Source organism: Elaeis guineensis, chromosome 10 (assembly GCF_000442705.2).
Source record: "Elaeis guineensis isolate ETL-2024a chromosome 10, EG11, whole genome shotgun sequence".
Classification (NCBI taxonomy): Eukaryota; Viridiplantae; Streptophyta; class Magnoliopsida; order Arecales; family Arecaceae; genus Elaeis; species Elaeis guineensis.
The window spans coordinates 8,116,643-8,130,390 of NC_026002.2; the positions used below are offsets into that span (position 1 = coordinate 8,116,643).

The 13,748-nt window shown below is 44.2% G+C and overlaps 1 protein-coding gene across 1 annotated transcript; it reads left to right on the forward strand.

The window, feature by feature from the left end:
* The first annotated feature begins 7,070 nt into the window (after positions 1-7,070).
* Positions 7,071-10,425, forward strand: LOC105053409 (uncharacterized). The gene is given in 5 exon segments (XM_010934537.4): positions 7,071-7,312; positions 7,404-8,223; positions 8,226-8,773; positions 8,869-9,073; positions 9,680-10,425. Coding segments are annotated over 5 exon segments (2,316 nt in total). The 5' UTR covers positions 7,071-7,162; the 3' UTR covers positions 10,273-10,425.
* The last annotated feature ends 3,323 nt before the right edge of the window (positions 10,426-13,748 follow it).

Consider the following 13,748-nt stretch of genomic DNA (forward strand, 5'->3'; position numbering starts at 1 on the left):
TCAGGTTTTACTAACCTCATGCTTTCCTCTTGGGGGTATCCCAAGTGGCCCAGGTTGGGCCTTGCCGACCTTATGCTCAGACGAGGTCAATCCATCTTTGGCTTGACTTGCACTCAGACGAGGAGCTTAGGGATTCTTCTCGAGAGTATCCAAAATGGCTTAGGTCGGGCTCCACCGACTTTATTCTCGGACAAGGTCAATCCATCTTTGGCTCAACTCACACTTGGGCAAGGAGCTTAGGGATCCCTCTCGGAGGTATCCCAAGTAGCCCAGGTCGGGCTTCGCTGACTCTAATCTCAGATGATGTTGCTCTATCGGGCTATCCTCATGCTTGAATGAGGAGAGATCCATCGCACTCAGCTCTTACTCAGATGAGGAGTACTTTGCATCTTGCATGCACGGTGCTCGTGTCTCAGATGGTGTAGAAGGATGACCTTTCAGACTTGCATCATGGTCTCTTCAGATGCACATCCTAATCTCCTAAGACATGTGTCCCATGCAGGAAGGCAGTAGCACTGGAGTATGGCTGTGAAAGATGGGTCAACCGCTAATGTGCTTGAGGATGCATCGACAAGAAATTATTGTTGAGGATGTTCAGATCCAGCCAAGAAAGAAGATTGGATACATTCTCATTATCTATAGACAGTGCTAATCTGTTGTTGTCAAAATTCAGTCCAATTAGGATAGCTTGAAGGGTATTGATCGATTTACTTGACTTATGGTGGTGGAAGATAGAGCATTAATCTTTCTCGGAGGGCTATGAATTTGCACACAACAAAGAAGAAGAAAGCTCATTGGATTGGCTCTAATCGAGTCCTCTGATATTTAAGTTAGATTGAATTTTAGAAGAACAATGGTAAATAGAGAATATAATAGAGAGTTAAAATAGTGTAAAATATTACTATGTTCTAGTTTGCATCTAGATTGGTCTAGAGATAATCAGATCTAATCGACGTCTAATCGATTTGGAGATGATCGGATTTGGATGGCATCTGATCGATCTAAGGATGGTCAGAATTGATCGATGTCGTGTGACTGATTTGAAGATGGTCGGATCTGATTGGCATCTGGCCGATCTAGTAATGATCAGATTTGATCAATATTTGACCAATCTGCAGATGGTCAGATCTGAATCTGGTTAATGTTTAGACCAATCTAGAGATAGTCAGTTTGGATCTAGTCTTTTAGGAGCTTGGCTTGTGGGAGCTCAGCTTTTTGGATCTTGATCTATGGGTGTTCAGCTTTCACCTCGATCTTAGGCTTGGTGGCTCGATCTTGGACTTGGTAACTAGCTTCAAGCATCATCTCAATCTTGACCCCAGGCTTGGTAGTTCGACCTTTGGCATCACGTCGGTCGCGACACCTCATGAACCTGCTAGCTTGCGAAAAATGAGCAGAATGATGAATGAGGGCTTGAGAGTCTCTCACTTCGAGATCTTGAGCTATGGGAGCTTTTTCCATTCAGAGCCCATTCTTATGGGATTTTCTTCGCTGTATTTATAAAAGCGAGGAAACTCGGATCTACCATAATTAGGAGGTAGAAATCAAGGGATTTTTGTAACCTCTTTTCTTATCTGGATTCTAATATATTGTGATCTTTTTCTTTATTTGGATCCCAATAAAAATTTAAAATTTGAATTTAGATTTTTTTTGCCATATGTCCATTCACGATCAATGGACTGATTCCATATCATATCAATATATATAAGCAAAGTTAGTCAAGTGACCTGTTATTATTTCAAATATTTTAGTGGAATAGATTTACACCATGTGGAGGCTACCCTCACCACCATGTAATCTCCAATATTTCCGTATTTGGCAAGAATTTAGGGGATACCCTCTATTTTGAGGGATGTCCTCAACTTATTATGCAACCAAACACCACCTAAAAAGAGGGACCGCATAGATTTTTCTACCTCTTAAACATAAGTGAATGTTATTTTTGTCATTAATTTTTATCTGGTTAAGAAAGATTACAGGTCATTGAAATGATGCTCTTGAAATGTCCGCCGTATGGAAAAGTTGTAATCAGTTGTCTCCTGGCAAATCAGTTACAGAACAAAATTGGAGATCCAACCAATCATATTCCCGTATATTTGTCTTGTAACAGATCGATAGTTGACCGAAACATGCACACATGCGATTGAGAGCAATTCCAAGAAGTAACAGTAAGCAAATGAGTGTTGAGGCAATTTTAAGAATTGACTACACAAGCACATAAATGTTTGGGTAGTTCTAAGAATTGATTGTATTGAACCAACTAAATGCACACATGTATCAGATAGTTCCGAGAATTGGCTGATTTTAAACATGATAGGGCCGATGTAATTATTCTGGGGTGGTTTTCTTGTGATTATCTACTGTAATTGATGTGACCTTGTAATCTTCGTAGATTTGAAACTCCCAATCTGCGCATATAGTGGCCTATGGAGTGTTTATTATCTGGATGAGATTTCTCAAGATCAACTTCGACGGCAGTGTCAGATGTAAGAGAGGTGGAGCTAGATTCATTAATTGCGACAATGCCTCCAGGCTGTGGCGGTCGGAGGCCGTCATCTCTTTTATCCATTCATTCCTTCTGTGAAACTACAGGCTACATGGGTTGGGATTATTTATGTGCATCGGATTCTTCATGTCGATATTTATTCATCGACGATCGTTCAGCCACCGTGGTTTTAAAGGTGCATGCAAGGGGACGCTAGTCTCTTTTTACTGTATGATATAATGACTTTGTTGTCAGATTGTACAGATCTTACCCTTAGATATATTTTTTGAGAGACGAATACCGCAACTGATGAGATAGCTACTTTTGTTGCTGAGCACTCTGAATCGCACCTTTGGACCGACTTACATGAGATCCCAAACCCCTTAAGTATATTTTTTTTTTTATTTTTTTGAATATATTCACACTAGAAAGGGTTGAATGATCCATGTTATTAAAAAAAATATATTTTATTTGAAGTGAACATCATTAATATTTCATATTTTCCATCGATAATATGCTTCATATTTTCCATGGAAGTATCCATAAACTCGGTATATCTTAGTTTTTGGAGTGACAAAGCATTCCATCTCTCGAGAATCTTGTCTATATCCAATTATTTTTTCTATGTTAATCAATCCTATTGGAGATTTCTCTTACTTATGAGTTATTACTCTCCTTATTTTTATCTTTTATGGAATCCTTGCCCAATTAGAAATTATAAAAGTCCTTTGACTAATGAAAGATCAAATCCTATTTTTTGATTGAACTCAAGCTCCTTAATTCAATTTTTTAACCATTTGATGTCTGGGATAGAATTCTTCAAATTATGTCATTTTTGGTGTATAAGCAATTTAGAGTTGGTAAATTACATCAAATGGATTGGACCACCAATATGGGACCTCATTGTGTCCAATCTACATCAAACTAGATTTGAGCAAGGATCCACTTGGCTAGGGTATCCAAATCATATAGTTTTTGTTGTATAAGTAATTTAGAGGTAAAAGATTATATCTAATAGCTTGAATTATTAATATCTTATTTTTTAATGTAGACTTGATTGAATCTCAGCAGAAAATCACTCAGAGTGTAGCCAAGTTTGACTCTCTCTATCTCTCTCTCTCTCTCTCTATATATATATATATAGTCAAGTTAGTCAAGTGATCTGTTATTACCTCAAATATTTTCTCAGGGTAAGGATCCATGTATATAGTCTCATCAAAATCAAAAGTATCTTAATACTTTGAAGCAATACAATCGTCAATCAATCATCATACTTTCAGATTAATGAACTAGTGGACTTGTGCCCAACTAGCGTTGTCGTGACAGGTGTCCTATCAAGTAGAATTTAGGAGGGAGCTTAACTTTCCAAGCAAAACAACCACCACTAAAACTAATTAATCACCACGCAAGTGGTAGCTCAGTTGGTACAAACCTTAAATCCCATACCTCATGTCCACGGTTCAAGTCTGTGCAAATCGATTAAATGAAAGAATTTATCTTGGATGCTTGGGATGTGGGATGGTGATTGGAACCTCTGATGCTTGGATGGTGCTGAGGTGATGTACTCACCCGACGTGGTGACCATAAGCCCCATGCACTTCGTCGTCTCCATGTATCGAATATTCTCCAATGGAGTGGGGGCTCTCATGGTCATGTTCAGAGGAGGTAGCACCTTGGTCGTCCCCCTCACTCTTTTTTTTGTATCAAAAAATTTGTACCTTGCTTGAACGTGGATATCTTATTTCAAGGTCATGTCAGATTAAGAATTTGATGTATTGCATCTAATATCCTTCTTTTGTATTATAAATAATTTAAAATTCTCTGATATATATTTAAAAGGTGTTGCTGCCAATTCTCGAGTTGGCTTTGAGACCGGTGGGTCTAATAGGCATCGAGTTGAGGTTGAGGTCAACTTAGATTGGAGGGAGCCAAGATGGAGGGCATCAATTAATGGAGAATGAATCTACAAATAAAGTCCCTAACCGAAAGTATTTCTGGAGATTCTCCAATATTCAAATCAATGATAATCGGAGAACAAGAAGAGAAAAGTTTGCGATGTGTTGAGACTTACCTTAACGTCCCACTTCTCTCCTCTTTTTATAGAGGGTGAACATCGGCTCTTCCTATTTTGAGCGGTGGCCACCAAGAAAGATGTGCGTGAATCACCACGGCAAAATCGGATCCCACATTTGGGATGCAAGACAAGTTAGCTATCCCTTGACTATCATACGGATCTTCTCCGATGCGATTAAGGTTCTCTTATCTGCCTTACCATAATTGGAGGATTGATTTCTTTTGGATTAGGAAATTATGTAACTCGGCCAGACTCCTCTTTGTCCTCGATCGAGGAGGTCATGTCAGTAAGGTCCAACCACACGTCCATGGTGCTAGCCAGGCTCAAGGGAGCTTCCATTCTAGCTAGAATCGTGGTGACACCCCAACAAAAGGCATAATCTTGTGATGGAATTTATTTCGTGATTATTTAAAAAAAAGAAAAAAGTGAGGTGCACCTACCTTTACCATAATTATATACCTAGGTCCTAATATTTGCGCATATACCATCCAACATTCAAACATGAATTTTTTGGTTGCTAAGCACAGGGGCATGATCACTAGGACGAGTCGCAATTCATTTTATTTCGCAGATTTAAAGCTAAGGATTATGCTATATAATAGCGAACAGTTGAGAAATATAAAAATATACCTGTCGTGACGATCAGCCAAATCACTATTTCTGAAGAGGTTGGCCTTCCAATCCCTTGAGCACTAGGTTCAATGTGAAACAAGCTTTTAGCATGTGCTGAAGACTGATCACATCCTTATATGGGGCACCGTTAGAAACCTAATTATGAAGTTGTACGGATTTTTTTTTTTTTTTTTTTTGATAAGCTTAATTTACTTAAATGAGAGTTCATTTGCTATTTGGATTAGAGCTTTAAATTGTAAAAATATCATTTGCTCTAGAAAATCAACGGTTGTGATTGGGCTAAACCACCTTAAAGAATTAAATCTAACATTTGCATAGCTAATTCACATGTACCAACGGACAAAAAATTCTCTCTGTTTTTTCCTGGTAACTAAATTCTTTCTCATTCCAACACTCTACCACTAAATATTATATACTGATCCTAGAAATTCACGAGCAGAATTAGGAGAAGCCACGAGCTAATGCCACTAGAAATATTGTCCCTCGCCACTGGATATAGTTAATTAGTTGTGTTATTTCAACTTGAATAGAAAATACTTAAATAGCTAAACATCATACTATTGAAGTCCACTCAATATTACAATTACGATCAAATACAGGTTTAGAAATTAAAATGGAGAAATAGTATAACATGCCACCATACTAATCAGTTCAGTGATCTGTCTAACTTTGATAGGAAGGGCAATACCATTTGCATGTGATGGATAATTAACGGGCAATATATCGATGCATTTTATAAAAGCAACACTCTACTTTGCAGACTCAATTACAGCAAGGATGGCAACAGGTCAAGGTCGTTTTTGCGAAGATAAGATAGGGTATGAACATTTTCACTTTGAACTTGACTCGTTTAACGAACACATGAAATTAATCCGAACTTGGCCACTCAACATACTCCTAACTTGAATCGATCTATGTAACTCATTCAATCATAGGGTTTTCAAGTTAACCAATTATTAGATAGACCGAATTAGGCCATGTAGATCAAGATTTCATCTTATTTTATTATATTTTAATGCTTATGAGGCATATATCAGGAAGCCAACCTTCTTTTTAAGGAGATAGGTGTGGTTGAATCCAAGCTACTAAAATTAAATCCTCATAATTTGTTTAGACTATTGGATCCAAAATTTCATGGGATTCACAGGTTGCACTGGTATAATCTGTAAAATCAGGTTACATTAGATCTATATTTATAAATATCTAAAGTATTTTTAAAGTGGACCGGCCCAAATCCTAGTTGTTATTTTGCCCGAGATTAAGTCCCTCTATCCATCAACATCTTCCACCAACTTGTCAAGCTAGCTTGATAGCTTGAAACCTTGACACCGGCATCATCGACATCTCGATTGTATGCCGATCTCAATACTACTGTTTAAAATCTAGCAGCAACAGTAGTAACATTAAAAATTAATTATCTCACGTGGATTAGTAAAATGTGAACCGAGAATGGTGGTCTATTCAACATCTCTCGCTATGGTATCTGCCGCCTTGCAGTGTGTGAACTATAGCTATGTGATTGGTGAGAATAATTGGATTAATTTATAGGACACGAGTCGGACTCGAGTCCAACACCCCCAAGGGCACTTTGGTCCTCTCCCGGTCAAATTTGCCCGCAGCTCGAAGCCCGTGCGGGTCCTCCCCCAACACAAGCCCGCGAGGAAACTTTCCCGCATCCCCCATTCCCGCACAAAATCCCAAACCACCGATATCCAAATTCCAAATAAAAGCCAGATTAGGACACGTTCGTCATTTCTGAAATATTGCAGGAGCAATATGGACATTTGGCCTACGACGTCGCTTTTAAAAGCCCTGAAGCGGGAGCCGTAATGAAAGCTCGCATAGGCGTCGCAAGTGTGGGAAAGCAACAGAGAGAGAAAGGGAGAGGGGCGGAGGGAGGGAGGGGGAGAGAGAGAGAGAGGGAGGGAGAGATCTCACCTGAGAATCGGCGAGCTCCGCTGCCGGAGAAGATGACGCCCGGCGTTGGTCGGGGGATCTCCGACGACAGGAGCCTTGAGAGGCAGATGGGTTGCATGGCCGGATTCCTCCAGCTCTTCGATCGCCACCAGATCCACGCCGGAAAGCGGCTATACGCCTCCAGGCGCCTCCCCTCCTCTCCGGTGCGAATTCGAGCTCGTTTTCTTGAAAAGGGATTTGACTTTTGTGGGTTTTTCGAGGTTTTCTAATGGTGCATTTGGTGTATGAATGCAGGTCGCCGGATCGACGTCACCATCGGAGAGATCCGAGGTTTCGTCGGTTTCATTCGTTAAGGAGATCCAGCGGTCCCCGTCTCTGGAGGCGTGCCCGTCCTTGCCGGAGAGTTGCGGTCCGGCGCAGTCCCCGGCAAGGCTTTCTCTCCCGTTCCCGCTCCCGGTGTCCGATTTCAAGGACGGGCAGAGGTCCTCCTGGAAGCTTCGAGAAGCCCCGCGGCTCTCTCTCGACAGCCGTGCCGTCGTGGACGCTAGGGGCAAGCTCCGCCCGCGGGAGATCCGGACAGCGGCCTCCGGGAATCAATCCGGTGTCTCGGAGGTGGCGGACGAGAGCGAGAGGCAGCGCCGGTCACCGAGCGTCGTCGCAAGGCTGATGGGGCTCGAAGCGCTCCCGGAATCTGGAGGCGACGGCGGCGGGGAAAGAGGGGAGCCGAAGAGGGCCGAGCTTCGGCGATCCGCATCCGAGTCTCGGATCCCCAGAGACTACCGCTTTGTCGACGTGAGCTCCTTCCAGAAGCCTTATCCGGGTGCCGCAATCTCCGGCACGGAGTTCTTCGGGGCGGATTTCGGCGAGTTCCGGCTCCGATTCGCGAAGCCCGACACGCCATCGAGAATACCACTTCCACCCCTCCAGCGGAAGAGCTTCTTCGATGCCCAGGACTTCTTCCCGGAGCCGCCGAAGCGGACGGGGTCGCTCTACGGCGAGATCGAGCGGCGCCTTCGAATGCGTGGCATCGACGAGCCGGCAAAGGATCTGGAGACTCTGAAGCAGATCCTGGAGGCGCTCCAGCTCAAGGGCCTCCTCCGCTCCAATCCATCCGAGCCACGATCAACGGGCGCCGCAATCTCATCTACGACGACCACCACCACCACCCCAAGATCTCCGCCACCAACTCGCCAGTCGTCGTCTGGAAGCCTACGGTGAAGCCTTCGCGGCGACCCGCCAGCGAGCGCCCTCCCATTCCGTTCAGGTCCAACCCCGCCCGCGGAGTCTCCGCCGTGGAAGGAGCCGTTCCGCTGGCGAGGGCCAGGCGGGACCGTGCGGAGGTCGAGCGGAAACCGATAGGTATCAACGATAGGAGAACTCGTACCCCGAGTTTGCCAGAACCAAGCTCGCCGGCGAGGCGGAGGGCCTTAAATGCGGAGCCCCCGACGAGCCCCCAGCCCCAGCGGATAATCTCCGGCGTCCAATCCCCCAAAGCCAGCCCGAAGAGGGTCGGGCCGGACCCCCTGGCCGTCCGATCCCCGAGGAATCGGAGAATGCCATATGAGATCTCCCCGAAGGGTATGATCTACTCACTGGCGGAGGACGATACATCCACCACCGTCTCTGAGAGCAGCATCAGTTCCTCCGCTCAATTAGATTTCGAGGTATTTTTATTTTGTAATTTCCTAAAATGCATTATTAGTGTTTTTAAAATGTTATCTTTGGAGGGAAGATAAAACTGGACGGTGGTTATTCGCAGAGATCGAGATCGGAGGAGTACAGGGCGGAGAAGAGTTTGTTGGAGAGGTGCGACAAGCTGTTGCACAGTATTGCGGCGATCACGGGGGCGGAGCAGGTTACTGGGGTGGAACAGCAGCCGAGCCCGGTGTCGGTTCTGGACTCGTCCTTCCTGTGCGACGAGAGCTCGCCGTCACCCGTCACGAAGCGCGCCATCGACTTCAAAGGTAAGCGAGTGAGCGAGACTTTCCCACCTGCGAAACCCATCGCCGCCTCGGCCCACGTTAGCATCGCTCTCGTGCACCTCGTGGTGGTGGTCCAGCTGTAGCCGAGTTGGCGGCTTACGCTAGCACTTGGCGCGCATCGCTGCTGGCCGCCGGTCGCTGAAGGAAAGTGCCTTGCGTACCCCTTAGGTCTTAACGCACCCGGACCCGATTTTTTAGAACCGCCTGGGATGAGATGGGTTATGAAGAGCTCCATTAACATCACTCTGGTCCTGATTCCGGAATCCGGGTGCGGCAAGGTGCACTGGATACTCGTCCCTGAATCTAACGGGCTACCCTCCCAGTTGGGCGACAGCTGATGCTAGTAAACGTCACCTTCTTTTTGGGAAGTACGACGAAAGGGCTCTCTAGCGCATCTTTACGCAAATCGCCCAGCTGGTGCGCATGTTAGTGGAGTACCACGACTTAAAACTAACGTGCAACCAGGTGCACGCGCGTTAGCGATTCACCTCTTTGCAAAATTCTGAAAGCAGAGGACAATTCAACTTGCGCGCGACGCGCAGATTTGTTTCCATGGTTGTTGATTTTTATCTCTGTGGACGTCCACAGATCAACCGTTGGAGTGGGAGGTCCACGCAAGCACAGCAGGGCCGGCTATCAGATCGAATGGCGCGGATGGGCCCGACGCGGAGGACCACGACTACGTGTACGTCTCGCAGATCGTCCGCGTGTCCGATCGCCTTCGTGACCCGTCTGACGTGTACGCCGTCCTCGAGAAGCGCCACCAGGCGGCGTCCCCGGCGCTCTCGAAGGTCTCGCGGCTCCACCGCCGGCTCGTCTTCGACACCGTGGCCGAGATCCTCGACCGCAAGCGCCACGCTTCCCCTTGGGAAGCCTTCACAAGCGCGAGGTCTCTCCCCGGCGCCGCCGCCTTGCTGGTGCGGGAGGTGTGGGTGGAGGTGCGGCGGATACAGGAGCAGGTCCACCCGGCGGACGACTTCAACGACGTGACGTGCGGCGCGATCCACAAGGACCTCGCTGGCGACCGCGGCTGGGGCCCCCGCCCCGCCCCCGAGATGTCCGACGCCGTCCTCCACATCGAACGGCAGATCTTCAAGGATCTCGTCGCCGAGACCATCCGCGACCTCGCCGAGCTCTCCTCGCGGCCCCCTCCCCGCCCCCGTCGCAAGCTCGTCTTCTAATCTTTTCCCTCTTTCTTTCTTTTTTTACTACTAAAATATATTTCCAAAGCGTCAGTTGTTCTCTCCGTTAGATCATGGTGCAACGGTCCTGATGTAACATATTAACAATCTGCTGTGATTTGATGGTGGGTAATAAGGTGGACCCACTTTGCACCCAAGTCTATAAGCTGGGGCCTGGTCTGTGTGATTGTAGGCGGAATTAGTTTTGTTCACGTGCTCTGCTTGTGATCTATTTGAAAGCTCGCGGAGTGGCAAGAGAGGGGAGTTGTAGAGGCCACGGAGCGGGGAGGGGCCCCTTGACCGAATTATTCGGGGCCCGGACGTGTATGTGGCTCCTATTCTTAAGGGTGCCAACCCCATCCCACTGGCTTGGAGGCTAGCAATTGGGGGCCAGGACTGGCCTTATGATCACTGAGCCGGATGGGAGCTTGGGGTCCGCATCGGGCTTAAATGTCCCTTTTTGACCGGGACATGGCTGGGTGACGCTAGAATAGTTTGCACTCAGAGGCAGCAGTCGGTTGTGCTGTCACTATTTCGCAGTAGGCCCACTCTCATGGCATTGTAGCTGAACACCAAGTTGTGACTGCAGCGGAGGAGAGGTAGAGGCCTGGGTACTGTTTGGATGTTAAGGGAAATGAATATTCGGTGAGATTTGGGCAGCTCCATTTATGATTTTGCCTACATTGCCGAGGTTTGAGTCACCAATTTCATTTCCTATTTCCCCTTCTGCATCAACCCGGCGGATGCTTTAAAGTCGTCAACATAGACTGGTGAAAGGAAGGCTATAAAATTGGAGAAAAAGCTGTGCGCGGTCGATAAAGGCACTCCATGACGAGTATGTGACATAGGAGGGACGTAAGAAGGAAAGTACTTTCGTAATTTGGTGGAGGACTGCAAGGGAAAGCCTCGAAAGATCTTTCCTTACCGAGTCTTTTCTTAATTAATATAAAAAAAAATTATTTATATAAATAATTTAATTTTTAAGTTATTTATCTGATACAAAAATAATAAAATATTATTTTGAATGACATTTTATCATCGTTACGTCACTTTTCATTTTTTACGTAGACGACGTCAAAAAAAATAAAAAAAAATAAAAAATATCAAATAATATGATATTTTTAAAAACATCATTTGGGATAGTATTTTTAAAAACGCCATCTCAAATGGCATTTTTAAAAACGCCATACTATTTGATATTTTTAAATTTTTCTCAAAAAAATAAAAAATAAAATAAAATAAAATAAAAAAATTTAAATTTATAAAAAATTAAAATTATAATTTTGATAAAAATTATCATTCGATTTGCAGGATGACTATACTGCACACCAGTTTCATCATTCTGTATCATGCCATCATAATACAATAGTACACGAATTCGAGTACTGGTCATTTTTTCGAAGAAATCTATCATAAAATCAAAATCAAAATATTTAGTATTACTAATTACTTTATCATTTCAAAAGATTTATATGATAAATGCATCATATCATCAACAAATAGGTACAGATAGATCCTATCCCATTCGGGAATTACATTAATTCTATAGGTTAATTATATTAATCAAATGATACGCAAAAGGGACCGAAAGAAATTTCGGCAGTATTTTTTCTTAGTTCTCCCCACATGACTGAAAATGTGTGAGGAGAACTAAAAAAAATACTGTTCGAAATTTTTCTCGAACCCTCCGCATATCATTCGAATAAAATAATTACCTATAGAATTAAATGTAATTCCCAAACTGTCCAAACTGGACAATCAATTGACCAATGTATATATTTTACGGTATCCATACAAAAATATATAATCAAATATATATGTTATACGGATATCGTAGAATATCCTATATTGGTTAATTGACAGGTCTACGTTTTCATGAAATGCAATATATTTTAAAAATTTTAAATTATGATCGAATCAAATTTTAAAATAAATCTGAATCTAATGAGATAAAAATAAAAAATAATGAGATAAAAATAAAAATTAAAAAGATTGAAATAGAAGGGTATCGCAGGATCGTACGGGCCCGCCATCGGAGGGCCGCCGTCGTGGATCGAAAGAGAAGGGCGCCGCAGGGCCGCACGGGCCAGTCGCTGGGGCTCACCATCGGGGCCCGCCAGGGCCCGCCGTTGGGGCCCGTCGGGGCCCACTGTTGCGGCCCGTCGTCAGGGCCCGCCGCTGCGGCCCGTCGTCGGGGGACTGCTGTAGGGGCCCGTCGCAGCCCATCGCTAGGGGGGCCGCCGCTGGGGCCGCCGCCGGGCAGTGCGGGCTCGCCGCTGGCCCTCTGTCGCTGACGGCCAAGGAAAAAGAGGGAGGGAGAGAGAGGAAGAGGGAGAGAGAGAAAGGAAGAGGGAGAGAATAGGGGGCCGGCCAAGGGAAGGGGAGGGTCGAGGACCTCCGTCGGGGGCCGCCGTCGGGGCGCGTGGGTCCGCCGCCGGCCGTCTGTAGCCGGCGGTCAAGAAAAAAGAGGGAGAGAGAGAGGAAGAGGGAGAGAAGAGGGGGCCGACCAAGGGAAGGGGAGGGCCGGGGCCCGCCGCTGGGGCATGCGGGCCCGCTGCCGGCCGTCTGTCACCGGCGGCCAAGGAAAAAGAGGGAGAGAGAGAGAGGAAGAGGGAGAGAGAGAGAGGAGGGGGCCGACCAAGGGAAAGAGAGGACCGGGGCCCGCCGCGGGGGGCCGCCGCCAGCCCTCTTTCGCCGGCGGCCAAGGAAAAAGAGGGAGAGAGAGAGAGGAAGAGGGAGAGAGAGAGGAAGAGGAAAGAGAGAGGAGGAAGCTCATCGCCACCGGGAGCTCGCTGCCGTGCCGTCGGAGAGGAGAAAACGTCGGAGAAACGTCGGAGAAGAGGGAGAGAGAGGGTTTTTTTTTGGATTTTATGCTTTAAAAATACCAAAGAGAATGGCATTTCCAAAAACGTCGTTCCCTTTGGCATTTTGCTCCATTTTTTTTCTTTTTTTATGATTTTTTTATTTTTTTAATTTTTTTTAGTTATTTTTATGTGATTTTTTAATAAATAGAATTAATTTAAAATGGATATAGTAATTTGAAATGATAAATTTTTATTTGAATTAAAGTTAATTTTTTAAAAATTAATAATTATAAATTTTATTTTTTTATCATTCTTTATTTGAATTATAATTATAATTTTTAATTTTTTAAATTTAAAATTATAATTTTTATTTTTAAATTAGAATTAGAATTTCTATTTTTTTCAATTCAATTCAATTCTTTTTATTTTTTTTATTTTTTTATGGTGTTTTTTATTTTTTTACACCAATTTTTTTCTTTTTTTTAGATATTTTTTAAAAAAATAATTTGAAATGGAGAAAGTAATTTGAAATGATATTTTTTATTTGAATTAAAGTTAAAATTTTTATTCTTTTTAAAATTTTAATTTAAAATTTTAATTTTTTTCATATTTTTTATTTTTTTACTTTTCTTATGGCATTTTTTTTTATTTTTCTTGAATTCAAATTAAAAT